Source organism: Oenanthe melanoleuca, chromosome 4 (assembly GCF_029582105.1).
Source record: "Oenanthe melanoleuca isolate GR-GAL-2019-014 chromosome 4, OMel1.0, whole genome shotgun sequence".
In the NCBI taxonomy this organism is placed as follows: Eukaryota; Metazoa; Chordata; class Aves; order Passeriformes; family Muscicapidae; genus Oenanthe; species Oenanthe melanoleuca.
The window spans coordinates 34,842,417-34,861,613 of NC_079337.1; the positions used below are offsets into that span (position 1 = coordinate 34,842,417).

The 19,197-nt window shown below is 38.8% G+C and overlaps 1 protein-coding gene across 2 annotated transcripts in view; it reads left to right on the top strand.

Annotated features, from left to right (window-relative positions):
* Positions 1-19,197, top strand: part of GALNT7 (polypeptide N-acetylgalactosaminyltransferase 7) — a 69,124-nt gene that overhangs the window by 33,183 nt on the left and 16,744 nt on the right. For both annotated transcript variants that reach the window (XM_056490386.1, XM_056490385.1), the window contains exons 3-5: positions 11,815-11,981; positions 17,716-17,846; positions 18,084-18,163. In XM_056490386.1, the coding sequence (XP_056346361.1) occupies positions 11,815-11,981; positions 17,716-17,846; positions 18,084-18,163 (378 nt within the window). The remainder of the gene's footprint in view (positions 1-11,814; positions 11,982-17,715; positions 17,847-18,083; positions 18,164-19,197) is intronic.

Here is a 19,197-nt window from a genome sequence, read left to right on the forward strand (position 1 = left end):
CAATGTATGTCAGTGTTGATGCCCAGCACTTGTGTTGACATACAACAAGTCATAAATTTGGTTTAAAAAATCAAGAATGTATGGGGGTATGTAAAAGTCAGTGTACAAAATTTAGAAGATGGCTCATCTCACTGCAGTCTTTCAGCACTCTGCAAGAGGGCCAGGGGGAACATAAATTGGATTATGGTAGAGAAATACCTGTTTTCCACCTTATTTCTAGCAGCAAAGAAATAGAGGAGGCTTAGCAAACCCTGCCTAAACCTCTCTACAGTAGCTAGAAGAAATTTTTTTTATTTAAACTTCGTGACTTTTACATTTTTTGGATCTATTTTTATCATCCTGATAGGTGGCAGCCCCTTAAGAGCAGTCATTTATATTGGATATTACACATTATCCTTGCTTCCTAGCAGACCTGCAATAAAATTAATGTTAGCTGTTGGAAAGAATTATATTAATTTAATTAATTGCTCCCTGAATTATATATATATATATATATATATATATATATATATGGGGTTTTTTTCTTTTTTTTTTTTTTTTTTTTTATGTGTGTTCAGGCGTCTGCACTGAGGTAGAGCTGAAGTAAAAATAGAGTGATAAATTTTCTGGATTAGTTTGTATACAAGATAAATACACCATGCTAAGGAAATAAAAAAGGGACCTAGGTTTGAGAGTGAGTACTGTCAGGTAACAAGGTATGTTTTTCAAAGAAAAGCCAAGAGATAACTGTGGAGAATTGCTGCTAGGAATAACAAGAATTTAGTTGTTTAACCAGTATAATGATCCACTCGCCCAGAGTGTTTTAAAATAAAATTTAATTTTTGAAAATGCATCTGTACTGGGTCTGACCAGTGATTGTTTCTCTTGACAACTTGAGCTCTGGCCAAAACCATATGCTGATGAGAAAACATACAAGAATGGATAAGCATCATTCCTGGCAGCCAGTGCACTGGGGCACTGGAGCCAAAAATTGCAATGGGGTTGTCATGCTTCAGAGACCTCTTTCTGTGCACAGACTTGTCTTTTGAATGCGTTCATAGTCTTGAAATTAATGACATCCTGAGTCAGTGGCTGCAGAATGTGGTGCTTGTTTAACCTCTTCTCCCAGATCCAGATACTGTTATGTGCCTCTGTGACTCTGCTGCCCTGTGATACAGGAATAGCAGAGATAGCTCCATGAAGTTGCTGTATAATTGTTTCATGTTCCATCCTTATTATTCCTGCTATTTTATTTCCCTTTTCATCAACTCTGAGCTAAAATTCTGAAAGACCTATCCACATTTGACTCCAAGATGTTTTTAACTTTTTTTTCCCCCCAGTGGTAATGCAGAGTTTAGGATCTGTCACTGAATATAAACACTGAGTGATCTAACACTCCATATACAATCATTTGCACTTGCACTGAGCTCTCCTGCTGGCTCATTTCCTCAATAGTGTTCTTGAATTATTCTGCAGCTGTTTATAGTCATTTTAATTGCAACTAGCAAGAACTTTCCTATTGTTCAGGAATGACCTGGAAGAGGAGGTGGACTGCTTAGCTCCCAGCACAGTCATTTATGCTGCTGAAGTCACAAACTTGCTTACAATTTGGAATGAACAGACTTTAGCAGTTATTGGCCTAAGAGATGTACCATACTTTGAAGAGCCGTGCCTGTAAAGAAGCCAAAGAACCTCATCAAATGCTTTGGAAGTATAGCCTCACTCATGTCCACATAATTTTTGATTTCTTCAAAAGATTATAATATTTTTCTGTGGCATGACTTTATTTCCACAAAAGTTGTGTCTATGGTTTTCTAATTTTGTTATTTATTACTAGCTTCTATTCTAGAACCTCAGAACTCTGATAAAAATTGGTGTTGTGTGTTCCTGTGTTTGATAACAAGACTGGAGTCAGCAGTGCACTACAATTGTTTGTCAATTCATGTTGCATTGTTTAGGAAATACTGGGTTTGTTTTTAAAAAAGGCAATGAGGCTATTCATGGCAGAATATTCCAGCAGAAGCTATCATGCAGATTATCTGAAAATAGGACTATTTAGTAAGAAGTATCACTGTGTACTTACCCTTATTTTTGTTCTCTTCTCAGGGTGTCTGGCATTGGGCACTGCTAAGAGTTCAACAGAAATACTTAATTTAGCTTTCCTGCTTCTGAAGTGATCTCTTTTCATTTTGATCATGTATCAGCCCAGCAGACTTTCTGGCAGGCATCCTACTTCTGGTGTTTGAAAAAAATATTTCAGTAGCAGCTTTCATACTTCAGTAAGCCATTTCTCAAACTTTGGTTTTGAGGTTTTTTTTTACTCTGTCTTATTACTTACATGCACTTAGCATGAATTAATGCTCATTTCTGTTTCCCTTGTTTGGACACCACCCTGTGCATTTAAAGAATGTGTGTCTTACTGCTAGCAGCACCTGGTTTTTAATCATGCTGTCCTTTCCTTCTTCACAACTCCCTATTTCAAAAGAAGGTGTCTCCTGCCTGTGTGTTCTGTCCTGTCAGGCACTCTGATCCTTCCCTACACATCACAATTCTTCCATACAGAGGTGCTGTCCTACTCTTTCTTGGACATCCAGTACTTCTGTGTGGTTCTGTTGATGGCTTCCCCTTGACCTTATACTAAACAAGCCCTGGCACATTTAAACTTAATAAACTGGCTCTGAGTTATTCTCACAGAAGGCAGTCCTTCATGGACTAAAGTTAACCAAAGTTAATCAGTTCCAAAAATTTCAGTCAGTGCTAATGAATTCAAGGTCATTGTTTCCTGGATCCTGCTTCTTGAAGGTGGGCCAGAGCTTGTTTTAGTTAGTCCTCAGATACCAGTCAAGCACCAAGGCCTTGTAAATATGGTAGAGCATGTTCTCACAATGACATCTCAAACTTCTTCAGTGCCCTCTGGTGCCATCCACCCACTCCCATGGACTTGTGCTGTGTGTATCCCATTTGCTGTGGTATGTCAAGGAAGTGGTCCCTGACTCACCTCTGTGGTGGATATGCTTTCTCTTCTGCAGGCTGTCCCTAGACTCAGGGACTTGGGAGGTGTGACAGCAAACTTTTCAAGCAAACAGTCTAGCAAATCAGATGTTGAATGTCTTGGTCTTTTATGTATTCTTTGACAAAAAATTTCATCTCTTTTATCAGTAAACTCGTGTTTTCTTTAGTCTTTCTTTAGCCTACAAGTTCTTCTCATTGCCCTTTCCATCTTACGGATTTCTACAAAACTTTGCCTTTAATGCTCTCTTCATGAGCTCAGGCAGTATTTCTGTACTCCTTCTAGGTAGCCAGTCCATGCCTCTACCTTTCCTACTTACCTTTAGAGTTCTTGGTGCAGCCAGGTGGGTTTTCTGCCATGCTTGTTTGACTTATTGAATGTGGGAATGAATGGCACCTATGTGTTTTGGGGAGCTTGTCCTCAAAGATGCCATTCCTGGACCCTTTTTGACAAGTTTGTAGCACCCAAAATCATTAACTTCTTGTGGCAGATATAAGGAGACATGTAAATAATGCATGGAAGAGTCAAAAAGAGAGACAAGACTGCCTGATGGACAAAACCATTGATGACCACAGATGTAGAGCTCTGAAAAGAGGCTGGTTAGTGTATGGCTCACAGGAGCTACACCTGGTTACACAAGACCAAAGAAAGTACAAGATGTTCCAAGGAATCTGCATTTTAGAAATCTAAAAATACTTACCTATGATGCATTAGTTGCAGTAGCCTCTTTTTATACATCTAGTTTTGAAGCACTGAGAATCAATGTAGGTTTTCCTTTTTGAAGTCCACTTTCACAGTAGAACACTCCTGTCCACACCTGCCATTTTCATTCCTGTATCTTGCTGGGTTTGAGACAAGTACTTATTGCACTTTTGAAGTCAAGAAGCATTCTCTTACAGTGTGTTTTGAGTGATGTGTGAAACTCCCTGTTTCTCCTATTAACAAACTTGCACTACTGTAGAGCCCTTAAGCCAGGGATGTTCATACTGCTGATCAGATTTCGTGCCAGGGTAATTAACTGTGTTGGCTGAAAGAAAGGATTAGAGCTCAATATGCTTTGCTCAGGCTTGATATGCTGTTGTTATCCAACCCATGGAAGGCATGCTTACAGATTATTCTTACTGACCCAGAAGGTTTTAGTCTTATGGCTTTATTTAAGCTAGATTTTTTTTTTTTTTTTTGACAGCTTCTTTTGACAAGTTTTGAAGGAATTTTATCCAGAATAGTTTGACTGGGAAAGGTAGCATCATTAATGCTTATGGCATGAGACAAATTAATCTCTTGCTGGATTTTTTTTTTTTCAATATGACAATAAATAGCTGCTGTCTACTCATCAGAGCAAGCCAGAATTTCAGCTGCATCACCCACACACATCTGTCAGTATGATTGCGGCAGAATAAATATTTTTAAGTGTTTTTTCCTTCTGTGGATAATCCAGTTTGAGTTTTCCTTTATAAAGCCATTATTGCTATTACAGGGCATAGCCCCTGGGCCATACAAATTTGTACTTGAATAATTGGATCTGTTGCCACAGGTCACCTTTGACTTCAAACAGAGCAACTGGCAATGAGCTTTTGTTGAAAAACCTGAGAAGGTAACTCTTCCTTGCTTGAGTACAATATTGTGTGCATACAGAAATGTATTTTTGGACAACTGTTTTTGCAGCTCGTTTTATAGAACAAAAGGGAATGAGAATTGGCTTGTTTTTAAAAATTGCACATGTAGTTTTGAAGGGTGTTTGTTTTTTCAATTTTTCAATTATTTTTGGTATAAAAAAAGGAGGGAATTCTTGCAAAAAAATAGACTTCTAATTTTACCAAGAGTACATACATGCAGAGCTGTGTGATAGTAAGACAGAGCTGTTAGTAAAAGTATTTTTCCTATGATAGTTTGATGGTACCAGCTTGGACCCTTTTTATGGACCAAATGCTATTAAAAATACTGAATTCTATAGAAAATTGGTAGTGCTAGACCAGAGTAAAAGAATACCAGAATCTTTAGCTTTAACTAATTACTCAGGGTATGAAATAAGGCAGATGAGTCTTGGCTCCTCATTAGAAATGGACAGCCTTATTATTACTCTGGGCAAATAACATGAATTTAATATGTTCTCTTACAGTAAGTAGTTACTTGTCCAGTCAATCTTGTTGTAGCTAAGAAGATTGAATACAAAGGCTCTGGAGTGGAGCCTGCTTTCTTGAGGAATGTGATTAGTTCCTTAATTATAGCACTTTACAAATTACAATATGATACTGTTACAAGAAAAAGGATTTCAGTAATTACTTTTGGTATCTATATCATTGGAAACTAAACATTAGGGACTTAGTTTCATTTCACATGTTACCTTGGGAAAATCTTTTCTTCCAATGCCACATAATACACTGGAACTGTTCTGTAACAAAGAAAACTAGTTCTATAATGTGCACATAAATTTTTGTGCATCTCAGTGTGAGCTGGAGTTGAGAATCAGGTGAATTATAGTGGTCACACTAAATCAGGGAGGCTAGCTTTCCACTGCAGATTATCAGCTGCCTTACTGCTGGCAAGACTCCTGGAGGGGAAAAAAAGTGGTGTTTAAATTGTAATTAGGCATGTATTGTGAGAGCATCTCATGTGGTCAGGAAAGATTTAAATTCCAGGCATTTGCCTTAAAGCAGAACCCAGCCTTTTAACATTTCAGGTCCCTGTAATGAAAACTACAGAGAAAATGGATCCTTTGTCTCTTTAGTGTTGGCTCCTAGCGTGGCAAGTGTTAAGTTCTGAGGGAGAAATAATTCAACCTAAGAGTACAAAGAGGTTGACAGAGGCACCAGGTGTGTTACCTGTAGTTGGATTTACTTACCTCTCTGTGTGTGCATCTGAAATGAGATGACCAAGCTCTGAACATGACCTCTTACTCAACAAAAACATATATATAGAACAGCACCTGGAGTATATTTAAATTCTGACTTAAACCTTGGCTTCAGTGGAAGGGCAGAGAAGAGTGTGAGCGATTTCCTGCAGCTGTTGGTGTAACCCTCCAGGTGCCAACTTGCAGCCTAGAAATTCTGGGGCACATGGAGGAATCATTTTGTCAAATGAGTCGTCATCTGAATGTGAAACTAAAAAATGAAATGCACTTCTTATGCTCTGTCTTGTTCCTATTAGCCAGAACTGTACTGTGCTAGGGCATTCAAATAAATATGCTTGATAACAAGTTACAATGCAGTCCAGATGAGCATGGGTAGGAACTTCAGGATGAATAAGGCATGGTGAAAATACAGTATTTCTGTGGGACTGAGCTCACTACCTCAAGTTTCTTTCTAGTTGTTTATTACATTAGGTAAAGCCTGTAAAAATTTGATAAATCCAAAATTAGGCACAGTCTCCCTGTGATACCCACAGTGTGTCACCGGACTGCAGAAGGCCTCCAGAGCTGTGAGGTCTTCTTCCCTTTAAACCAAAACAGGAAAGCAGAGGGCTTTTGCTCCATCTCCCTTTATGGGAGTTTCCCCTTCCCTAAGGAAAAGATTTTATTTTAGCCACCTATGGACCCAGCTTTCCTGCTCTGTGGTGTTTATTGCTTCAAATTTTTCAGCGTTGGATAAGTGACAGTATGGGCAAGAATCATGTTTTAAGAAAAATTGCAAATGTTATTCCTTTCATTCTCTTGTTATCCCTGATGTTGGGTTTCTGTGCAAACCTTGCCCTGGATTTAAACTGTGATGCTTTCAGAAATACAGTAGATATAGCTTTTGCTTCCAAGGGCACTAATAATAAAATGTAGTCACATAGCCTGGCAAGTTACTTCAGGAATGGAAATGGGCAAAGCTTGTAGCTATTTTTAAAATAGCAAATGCTGTTTCAGCATGGGTTTAAGCTGTTTGGTAATGTGTAATAGAGGTTTTGCTGCTGTCTGCTGAAGGGAAAAAAATTATTCAGTGGATCAATCTGTCCTTCTTGGGTTGTCTGTTTACTTCTCTTTCAGAACCCCTGTTTTGTAAGTACGCTACCGTAATCTTATTTTGATGTTGCTGGTGCACAAAAATGCCCTGCAAGACTTCACAGGTAAAATCCAGTATTAGACAAATCCACTATTAGCATTAGATTTACCTAGTTGTATCCTAACAAAGAAATGCCCAGTTCTGTGATCTGTCTGTTCTGTCTACTCCAGTCTTAGGCAATGATCCCTCTGACTTGCAGGTGTTAAGCAGCCAGTCTCAGCTATGACCTTGGTGATGTCAACCATACAGATGAGCAAACAGTTGAAGGTGTTTTGTGAAAAAATTCCCATCCATCTTCCTAGGGGTTAGATTCAGTTCACTGCAGTAGTGACAATAAATTGGTGGTCTAAAACAACAAGGAGCCCTGAATTCATTATTAAAAGTATGTACACAGCATGCTGTCAGCTGGATGCCTGTCTCCTTGTAAGATAAGAACAGGACTTACTAGAAAAGGAAACTGAAAATGAAAACAGATCTCCTAACTTGTTTTTTGGGATTTGCTTGTGCTGGACTCTTCCAAAGAGTTGAGAAAAATGCATGCACTATAAAGCAATTATAATAGCTGGTAATACAACTATGAATTTCATACCACTTTAAACGTGAAATAAAATTTAAAATGCAATTTAAAATTGTGAACAGTTCTATATTAATGGAGAAGAGAAATTCCAGTTTTTAATGTTGGTTATGATTTCAGGATAAATAATAAATTGAGACCTTCAGCCTTGTACTGATTCAGTTCCCTCATCTTGCAATAGCTAAACAGCTTTTTAGGAACTTCTTTGGCTGATGGCAGCTGCCTGCCCTCTTGGAGGAATCTGTGCTGGTACATTTTGGTCTTAACACACAAGTACAGTGCTCTAAAATCCACTGATGTGTCCTGATGTACTGATGTGTCCTTGGTACATGCAGGTGCAAGTCAGAGAGCTGACAGAAGGAAAATTGTATCAGGATGGAGAGTCATGATACACAGTCATAATACCTCTTACTTCTTCTGCAGCTTGGGTTGCTGATATGCTGGCAAAGTCAGGGGTTCAGCATGACAGGAGAAACACTTCTGTTGGCTCAAGATCTTAAATTGCCCTCTAAGTATCTATCTGATGAGGCTCAGCTTTAAATTGCTGTCAAGGTGCTCTCCTTTTCCAGCTGTTGCATTTTTGTTAGTGGTTGGGCTCCTCTTGCAGGAAAAGCAGATTCCACTTGTGGCTTTTTTTAAGCGTGAGGAAATTTGAGTCTATAACTGCATCTTCAGTGGTAGCTAACAGGGAGCTTGTATGGGCATCCCAGCCTTGGACCATGTACCCACAGTCACAACTGTGGGGCCCCAGGACATCCTAGGAATACAGAGCTGTAAGAGCACAAGTTTCCCCAAGCCAAGGAGCACTCCAAGCCCAGATTCTCAGCTTCTTGTGCAGAGGGTCCCCTGTAAAAGCACTCCTCTCTGCTGTGGCTGGTGCACAGCCTTGTGATTGAGGATAAGGGACCTTGGCACGGCACAGCCTCCAGCAGAGCTGTTCCCTCCAGGGGTGGAGAGGGAGTAGGACTAATTCACATCCTAAGTATGCAGGCTAGTAGACAGAAAAAACATTACTCACCCTGTTTCTCAATTAGATCACAGCTGTGCCTTCTGAAGGGTTTCGTCTTGCTTCGGTGATGAGTCAGCCCTGTTTTCCCCAGTAGTATCAGTGCTGATTGTGGAATGGAAAGTTCTTATTCATGGACTGATCTGAAGGTGTTGTTTCTTTTTACCCATGTGTTCCCCAGGGAAAGGGAACACAAACAGAGCAGCTCTTCCCCGCAGCACTGCCCAGGGAAGGTGTTGCCAGCCCTTTGTAAATCTGTGCACGCTTGTTCTTCTTTCCCCATGCAAGAACTCTTCAGAGGGCTCAGGAAAAGTGATGTGAAATGTCTGGAGGCAAGCCTGGCTTAAGGATGCTACCCTGACATTCCTGCATATCTGCTGCAATGTGCCATCCTCTCAGCTCTATCAATAAGAATTAAAAATACCTTTTTTAAGTGATTTTGTTTACCACTTTGGTGCATAGTGTATGGTCAGAGCTGGCCTGCAGGCTACACCTGAAGGAGCACTGTGCTGGTATGTGGACAGGGGATGAAGCACCCAGGGGATGAAGCTAGAGGTTGAAACATTTAAATCCTCTTTGTCACAGACCCTTCTGTACTTTGAATCTGTGCCAGTGCCAGTTTTTAATAGCTTGCAGCTTTTGCCCAAACATTCATATCTACTTTACCATCTCTTTTAAAAATGTAGAGCATTTTTGGAAATTCAGGCATGTTTTTTGCCTTTTTTTGGTGCCTAAAATCTACAAGAAAACCCATACTGTAAAATTCAGCTTCAAACACAAGGAAGGTGCATTTATCTTTTCTTGGTATGTGCTTCACCAGCCACTGGATGTCAGTGCTGCTCCACTGAGGAAAGGCTCCACTGAGGAAAGCTTTCCCTGCTTCCTTCCCTGTAGATGTGAAGCAAATAAGAGCTGAGGCTACTGGCTTTTGTCACCCAAATACCTGAGCAACATTCACATTTCTTGAAAAAAGAAAAACTGCCACAGAAATTAAAACATTTATTAATTGCACATATCTAAAACAACTGCTATATCAAACCTCTAATTCTCAGTTCAAGATGAGAAAGAAGACTGTGCACGGGTGTTGCTGATACCTCTCAGAGTTTATGGGCTTGATGAATTGGTCTATGGGCTGTCTAATAAGTGAAATAAAGTGTCTGGGAAAAGCTGGAAGCATGATCTTACTAGAGATGTAAATGTAGTGCAACACTGCTGGCAAATGGCACATTTAGCAACACCCGATTTGAGGAGATTTAAGTTGGCTGTGTAGCAAAAAGTCTGTCTAGACCTCTGGGTTTGTTTCAAAAATGTATTAAATACAGATCAAATAATGCTTAATAGATGTAGTTTTCAGTTCAGGCTTTTGTAATAGGTTTGACTCTTTTAAATTATGCAGAGTTACTTACTGTCCTTCATTCTTATGCACTTCACCATTTTGTTCCTAAACGTGACTAACCTATACTGCAGGAAGTGAGAGCAATAAACCACTGTAAGATTTGAGTTCTTTCAAGGTTTTCTTTGGTTTTTATTCTTAAAGGCAGTCTGAAACATTGTAGTTGTCCCTCTCTTTTTATTCAGAAATAAGCAGAAGAGTTCCCTAGCTAAACTGCTGCAGGTGCAGGTCAGGAGCACAGTGCAGGCTGCATCAGCTCCTGCCTTCTCCTTTGAGACAAAAGGTGCTGTTCTGCCACCTTGTACCCAGAGCTCTTGAATGGCATTCAGCTGGTATGCTGTTTTTTTTGAAAGTGCAACGCCTTGTTTTCCACATTTAACATAACCATATCACCAGAATTAGTACTGGGAATATATGTGTGAAGCAACACCGTTCTGTTATAAATCTGTTATTAAGTGTATTAAATCTTCCTTCTACACAGCCTGCTTGACACACCTAGGTAGGGTATCCATTTTATCTCTGCAGATGGCTAAGTATGTTGTTGACAGCTTAAATACTTGTGCTACAAATGGAAGTACTGCAATCTGTAATCAGTTGGAATCTTTGAGAGGAATCTGTGGAAGGAAGGCATCCATGGCCTGAACCTTTTAAACAGCCAGTCTAGCACTTTTTTTATTGGTAACTATGATTAGCTGCAGCTACTTCAGGCATAAAAACTATTGAGCTGAGGAATTTTAGTCAGTAATTTGTACTTTTAGAGATTGCTTACAGCACACCTAAGAAACTGTATGCCTTACTAGATAAAATTTTGTTATAGTCTGTTTTGATTCTGTAATTTTCCTTTCCCATGGGAAGACAATTAATAGTATATTTCTAGCAATGCCTTTTATTTTCTGTGAAGTGAGAAATGTGTATTGATGCACTGAGAAGTGAGATACATCCTTCACTAGAGAAACTCTTTAAATACCTACGGATCTGTTAGGCAACTTCTTTCTATGTTTAACTGAATGTAGTTTCAGAAACTCTGCTGATCTCTGATGATTAAGGTAATTCTTTTCAAAAGTAGCAATGTTTCTGTGCACTTAAGCTTTTTGTGGTATAAAGAGAACTATAACTAGGGAAGTTTGTGCATCTATAAGTTTGAAACTTTGTCACTAATAATTTCTTCATATGAGAGCTGTCTTTGGAAAGTCAGAATCTCTCTAGTAGAGACTTGATTTGCTGAAAGATGAAAAAGGGAAGGATTTTTCCCATTGAAATCAAAAGTGCCGTGTCTCTGTTTGGTGCTGGGAGCTATATTATTTTAGTTGGAAAAGGGGCTAGTCATCAGGAGGGGAAACTTCCAGTTAAGGAAATACTTGGACTGGTTGTAGGGAGACTGAATAGTATCACTTAGGGATGCAGGTGGGGAAAAGGACATTACAATTGGAAATTAAATCCATTGTTGATAAATGTGATTTAGAGGTATTGGAAAGTGTGGAAGGTATTGGAATTATTCACGTTGCTTGCTTCTAAATAATCTCTAGCTGCTCAGGAAAAAAGACCTAAGTCATCTGCACTATTTTTGTTTGGTTTTTTTATTTCTCTCTTTTCTTGTATTTATTTTTTTTCTCCATGTGCCATGTCTTTCAAGGAAGAAGCCCATTGAAATTGGACCAGGTCTGGAGCTAGTGCTTGACAGTCTACTTTTCTTGTTATTTTTATTTGTATCTGTATCTGTGATTCACTTAAGCTGTATTACCTTCTATATCCTGTCTCTCTTAAATCTGAAGGGTAGCTGTCAGCAAAGATTTCATTTGCACAAGGATAGCTGTTAAGCAGTTCTGTAAATCACAGTGTGCAAACTGACAAAATCAACTCTTTTTACAGGTGCAAATACTGGCATTATGATGATAACCTGCTCACCTCCAGCGTTGTCATCGTCTTCCATAATGAAGGGTGGTCCACACTCATGAGGACAGTCCACAGTGTCATCAAGAGAACACCAAGAAAATACTTGGCAGAAATTGTTCTGATTGATGATTTTAGCAACAAAGGTACATTTGGAATATTAACACACTTCTTGTAGAAAAGAATTTTTTTTTTTTCCTGAAATATTTTCTTTTGATTTATTATCTGCCATGGTTTGAGTTGACTATGGGAGAAAAGATTGCTTCTTCACAGTCCTTTGAAATCTCTACCACAGCTTTTGGATAGTATGTAGAAGAAAATTGGGATACCAGTATCTCTCTTAGCTCTTGTGGAAACAAGTAGGTTGAAGAGTATCAAAGGGGTTAAGCCTGTTAGGAGTAACAAGCTTCCTTTCTTGCATATAGGAATACAGAAGTCTATTTTTTTAAACTATAATAAAAATCTACCTAGGCTATCCAATTATTCTCATTAATTTTCAATACATTTTTAATTTCTCACATCCTTTTTTAATTAAACATCATATTAAGCTGCTTATTGTTTCTTATTGAAGGGGGAAGCTTTTAGGAATTTAAATGTGTTTTAATTTCTGCCTTTCTTTGAGTCCTGCATACCAGCTTAAGTCCAGAGATTTTCTTCTTCCTTTGTAATTTGCGTTCTGATCTTGGTTTATAGTCAGGATGCATGTACTTGTACTTATCTTATAAATGTAAGCATACACTGTTTGTTTTTCCTTTCATGGTGGTGTCATCAAGGCTGAATGCAGAGAGGAACTGAAAGTGGTCTCCTTTATAGAGATATAAGTTGATTGAGACAGAGGAAAACAGACTGTTTTTAAACAAATTTCAAAGTAGTGCATCAAAGCTGCACATTTTGTAAGATTTTGTTGTAGCATGGTTCTTGAATAGATGTTGACAGAGAAGAAGAGTAGACACATAAATAAAAACATAATTTTGACTGTGTGGGGTGACAGTCTCTCCTAGACAATGTTGACAGTGGCTTTGAGCAAAGGCAAACTTGGTGAGTGGCACGGGATACCCTCATCTTTGTTTTCATAATAGCTGAATTGTGTAGTGGCATAGAAAACAGATGACTCTCCTGAAACTCTTCTTTCTGTTAAGTGATCTGGGCTTCTCCCAGTTCCAATTTTATGGTAGTTTCTTTCTATGGATGCATTTACTACAAATTTTAAAAATTAACTAATCACTAACTAATTAATCATTAACTAATAGTTGAGGTAGCCTTTTTTGAATATAAGCCAGTATAAAAATAGTTGCTGTGTGTCATTTTTTGCATTTTACCTGTAGATAGGTAGGTATCATTTGCTATTTGGTGTAACAGGACAGGGCCAGTTACCTGTATTATAAACTTGACTACATTTGGCTTAGTCTAATAAAGATACTGAATGCTAAATTATAGTCTTCTGTATCCCTTAACAGCTGTTGAGAATTTGGCTTGGATATACACACATGCTACAAACCAAAAATATCTTCTCTCCTAAGGGATATAATTGTAATAATTCAGTCAGGAGACATATGTTGTGTTTTTGCTTTTCAGCTAGGATCATAGCTTTCCTTCAGAGCTGTTCAAGGACTGACTTAGCTGTATAAAGTAACTGTGACATTGATTGTGTCTAGAATACTTACCAGACTTTTTACTAATGATAGGTCTCAATACTTGGGTTTCACATGACTTGTAGCTGACTCTGTGCCATGTACATGTAGTTCATGGAATGAGTTTGTCTGGCATAACAACTTGTACTATTTTTCCAATACATGACATTTGTTAAACAAAAGCAGTGTTTTTAACGATTTTTTTTTAATGCAGAACTTTTTTTTGCTTTCTGCTCATAAATGAATGGTTAGCAGACACAGCCTGAGATCCAGCAGATCCTTGACTCTATATTTCTCACACTTCAATTGCCCAGATAACTTTCTTAAATCAGAAAATTCAATAAAGAATTGAATCAAGGTGCAGTTTTCTCAGGTATAGGTGACTGGTAAGACAAGCATGGACTGGAATTACTCTGAACACCTTGCTGCAATTGCACTAGTTCACTATAATAATTCTTCAAATTGCTTTAGGCTATTACTTGGTAAATATAATTAACTTAATTTCATTAATTCAAATTATGTTCTAGATGAAAAATGGCCAGGAGAGCAGAAACTTGCTCTACTTCTTTCTCCCTAGAGAGAAGGATGAACTAGTATGGGCTGCAAAGCATGCCAAGCTGCCTGAAGAGCTCTCCAGTTGTTGGGAGATCTGCAAAACACAAACACTCTTAATCACAGCAAAGCTGCTGGTAGCTTTTTGCTTTTTCAGCCTGAAGAAAAGTCATGCTGACAGCACAGATACAGGATTTTCTTCTTCCCTAGCTACTTTCAGGCTGCATGCTTCATGACTGCCTTTCCACCCAGCAGAGACCACCTTATGCTCCTGGAGCCTGGTGCTGAGTGACATGTGCTGGACTGGGTAGATGTTTGCTCATGCTCACTGTGACTGTCCTTATTTCGTAGCTGCCACCCTCTCGAGTGATATGAAATTAAAATGGAGCACAGCAGTTGCAAACACTTCTAAAGGCTGGCTCCTAAAAACCCCTTATGAGAAATCTTTGATCAGAAGGGAGTTACAGCTGCATAAAAGCTTATATACGTTATATCTTACAGGGATGAACAGTTGCAATGCTTGGAAAATGTCTTTTTATTGTAATTCTTAGTGTAAAGTCGGTTGGGAGCAGTATTTTTGCTGAATGACACTCTTTCCTTAATCTCTCTGGCAAACAGCAGGCTTTTACTGTGGAGAACTTTGCAGAGATATGTGCTGAATTCTACCCTGGCATTTTTTGTCAGAGCACAAAGAGAACAGTAACAAGAAGATTGCCAAGCTAATTGAATGATTCTATCTCAATTTTCTATGGAGACCTCTGTATTAATTCATGTTAGAGTCCAAGAAATGCTGCAGCAATTTCTACCACAGTTTCAATGAGGCCAGGCTGTTACACAGGGGCTTTTTTCCCCCCCCAGTTTTTCTTCTATTCTCAATAGAAGCAGTTTATTCTTCTGTGAATGCTAGCTGTGTGAAGCAAACAGCTGTTCTGGAAGGGCAATGAGAATTCATAAAACTGTATTTTCTAAAGCTTCCTACAGCTACAGTTGTGTGTTTAGGTCTCCAGCACTTGTTATGTATTTGGGGACCAGCTTGCTTGTTTTCTGAAGCATTCAGAAGTTCTGGAACTGCTTTTGTAGGCTGTGTACTTGTAAAGGGTGGCTGTGAGCTAAAAAATACCAGTGTTCCTAGTAGCATTTAAAGGCTTTGTCTACCTTTTGTGTTTACTTATGTGTTCTTTATTGTTACCTGTATTTCCAACTGATGCAGCATCCCATTAGATAGCCAAAGGAGGAGTAATGAGCATAGGCAGGCAGCACGGATTGTTTTTGTTAACCTGTGTAGAGATGCTTGCCATGGGGAGATTGAAGCAGTACTCAGTGCTTGTGTTAGAGCTGAGAGCCCCACCTTTAACAGTATAACAGTGCAGGGTACTCACAGGCAGGAGGCAGCTGCTCTAGGAAGCACTCCTGGTACCATTTTTCTAGTTCTCAGACTGCTCTCCATGAGTTGAGAGGAAAAAAAACCTGCTTTCCTCCTTCTCCCCCTTTGTAATCTGCAGTGCCCAAGATCCTTTGGAGAAACCATGTGTTTTTGAAAGATACTGATTCATGCTCTAATCATGCACTTAGACATGAGAGAGGAACTCAAACAGGGGAGGGCCAGATTGGTGATTATAATATTTTGAAAGGTAAAATATACATTTTTGAACAAAAACCAGATTGCTGTAAGGCAGTTGAGAGATGTCATAAATATACATTCTAGGTGAACAAAATTTAATGCTGGCCAAGCAATATTTTTGACTGTAAAAGTATCAGGATTTTTTATACTACTGTCATGCAGGCTTTGTAGAATGGGAAAGAGGAAAAATTTCAGCTTTCCTGTGGGAAATAGCACTTGCTGCTAACCCTGGCATGGTTTCAGATAATAGACTGCAAAGTCCTGAGACTTGTACTGTAGAAAAGCTTTACACAATCAATATGACAGGTTTTTACAGCTCCCTGTGAGCCTTACATAGCTGAACGTTTGATAAGTAAAACATTTGGCCTCATAGGCAGGAGAGCTGGAAATAACTTCAGGTTTTAAATCTCTAAAACATTCCTGACAGTCCTTCTGTAACACATACTTGGAATTTGCAGCATAAATAATGGTGTAGTATAAAGATTCTCTTAGTACCACTTCAGTACGACCTCAAAATTCTGTTGATTTTATCCTATAAAAATTTATATCACAGCTATCAAATCATAGATTTTCTGTTTATTACAAGGCATGTTCTTCTCTACAGCATATGTGATAAATTTGTTCTTTCTCTAGTTTGACATTTATATATCCTTCAAGTTTTCCTAATGCACAAGGATTTCCAAAGAAATTTTAAATGTGTGTGGGAAAGGAGAATACATAAAACTTGGTTGAGAAAACTTTTTTCTTTATAAAGATGGAGAGGAAGAATAAATAGAGTATCAAAAGATAGTGATTTCAAAATATTGTTCTTCGGTAGAATTGCTGAATTTTCAATATTGGAAACTTCGTTTCCAAAGAAACACTATTTCCTTTTCAGTTACATGTAGCTTCTGTTCAAACTTTTATTTTTAATACAGCTGACAAGAATATAAAACATACTGAAACATAAGTTGCAGAAGTCTCCAGACTTCATCATTTTCATTCAGGTTGCAGAAAATGTTTCTTCTGAAGTAACCTGATGTCATGTTGCTGCTGGAAGGGACATCCTCCTGCTTCCACCTCTGCATGTGCTGGATCAGCACAGGCATGGCATCCATCAGCCCCCTGGAGCTGCTGCAAAGCAAACCAGTGCATGGATGCCTCAGCTGTAGATTAGGTGGCTTATTTTGGTTCCTGACTGAAACTGGAGTAGGCAATTCTTTTGAGCCTTTGAGTACAAAAATAGATTTTTAACAAGCACCAATAGCCAACTCAGCATACCCACAAACAGCAGGTGCCTGATTACCAGCCTTTCTGCCCTTGTGAGTTTTCTCAGCAGAATATCTGGGCAAAAATGTTAAGCAACATTAGGATCCTTTTCTCAAATTGTGTGGTAGGAATGTGGTTTCCAGAGAAGTTTGGCCAAGACAAATACGAATCTGCTAATACACATCTGAAACCATTGAAGCATAGCTCATCTTGATTCTTGTGTAGTCACTCATCCCTTTACTGATAGAAAACCCTTTGGCTAAAGGTTTGTTTTCTCCTCAATATGATCATTTCTGCCCCTCCAATTATTCTCATTAATTTCATTAGAAGATTATAGTAAGATCTCCACAAGAAGGAGCAGGTCTTCATGAAGGAGGGCAATAATTTGAGCATGGTGAGATTCTGCCTCAGGTTTCCAGATTATTAATAGACTGACATCAAATTTTGTGAGGCAGAAAGTGAGTGAAGGGAAATGTTTAACTGAAGAGTGGTGCCTTCAGCTGTACATGTGTCATCCTCTGATGAGGAAAGACTGTGTGCTGAAGTGTAGAAACTGCTCTGGCTGCTTGGAACACAGACAAAAACCCTGAAAGCCACTGTGTGATATGTTGAAGTGACTGAGTTGTCCACTCAGCTCCCCGTGGTGTGGCTGACCACTTCAAAACCTGTGCCTTGAGGTCAGTGGTCTTCATCTCCTTGGTTTTAGTGTTTGTGAATGGTTAAGTTAAAGGTTCTTGTAAATGTCTGTAGATATTTTTGGCTTACATTAAGAGTACAAAACTCTTTATTATTAAGCCTCACCAAGTTTTTTTCTTTGTTATCTGATAGCACACTTACAAGAGAGGCTGGATAACTATATAAAGCAGTGGAATGGCCTTGTAAAGGTATTTCGAAATGAGAGGAGAGAAGGTTTGATCCAAGCTAGAAGCATTGGAGCCCAGAAGGCTAAACTTGGACAGGTAGGAGCCAGTTCACTCACAAGTCTGTCTTTTGTTCTTTCTTTGGGGGAAAGCTTGTGGTGGCTTCAATAGATATGTGAAAATTATTGATAATGTTTTAAGAAGAGATTCATTTTACTAATTTAATCTTCATTTCCTTGTTTATAATGTGACTGTATCTCAATGTAAATAAGCTTAATCAAGTAATGATTTTCTATACAGAAATACAAGTTACTTTTCTTTTTTTTTCTTTCAAAGGTTTTGGTTTACCTTGATGCCCATTGTGAGGTGGGAATTAATTGGTATGCACCACTTATAGCTCCTATATCTAAGGACAGGTAATGTTCTTCTGTTATTTCCAGTGTCTGGACTTTTAGAAAGTAAAAATCACAGTAATAATCTTCACTTTTCAAACTGCAGTCATTATTTTTTATATCTATATCAATATTTTCTGTATGATGATTATATTATCTCCCAGCATAAAAGATACATATTGAGGAAGGAATATAGTCAGGCAAATTAATCTCCAGGTAATTTTAATAGGCATACTGAATATTTTGTCTGGAGTAGATTGTATATAACTCTTGTCTTCTACAATGATTTGAGGCACTAATGTAGAAATGTTCCATTCTAGCTGAACAAGGAGCATGACTGAACAAAATAACTAAAAAACCTCTGGCTTTTGGTAGAGAAAAAGTAGCAATAAATGTATTGGTTTAATGGGAGTTTAAAGCCCCCATGGTCTCAAGAGTTCATAGCTTTCTCATCTTTGTTCTTGATGTATGGTGTTATTTGTTTCCTCTGAAGTGCTTTGGAGCCTTGTCTGTAGCAAAGCGAGGCCAGGCTTGAGCCTGACTCTGCCACAGCCCCAGGCACTTGCTGGGAGTCTGTGGTGGAAGTGCCTGCACTGTGAGATCCCCAGGGCTTTCATTTCTTCCAGCTGTTGAAATGCTGTTCTTGCTGTGTGCTACTGTGTGGTCAGTGGTATGTGTGTTTAGGAAACCATGTGCATGTTTAAACTCTTCAATCCCATAAAATAGATGCTTAATCCTAAAAACTATTTGTTAACCTGCTGTGCTACCAGAATTTTTTTGAAGAATTGGGTTCTGTGTGTTTTAAAGGCTGTAACTCAACCAAGACTCTGTTTGGGCCAGGATACTAGAAAGAAGATGGAAATGCTTGTGTGCTGCCATTGCTTGTATTTTACTGTTTTACACAAGAAAGACTGGTGAGAAGAGGGGGTTTTAGAGGCATCCTCCAGCTCTCCCACAGAGGTGAAGGCTGCTGGAGGACCAGAGATGCTGAGGCACACTGTGCCAGCAGACAGTGCTTGCCTCCTTCCATGCCCTGGTACCCAGGGTGCTGCTGCTTC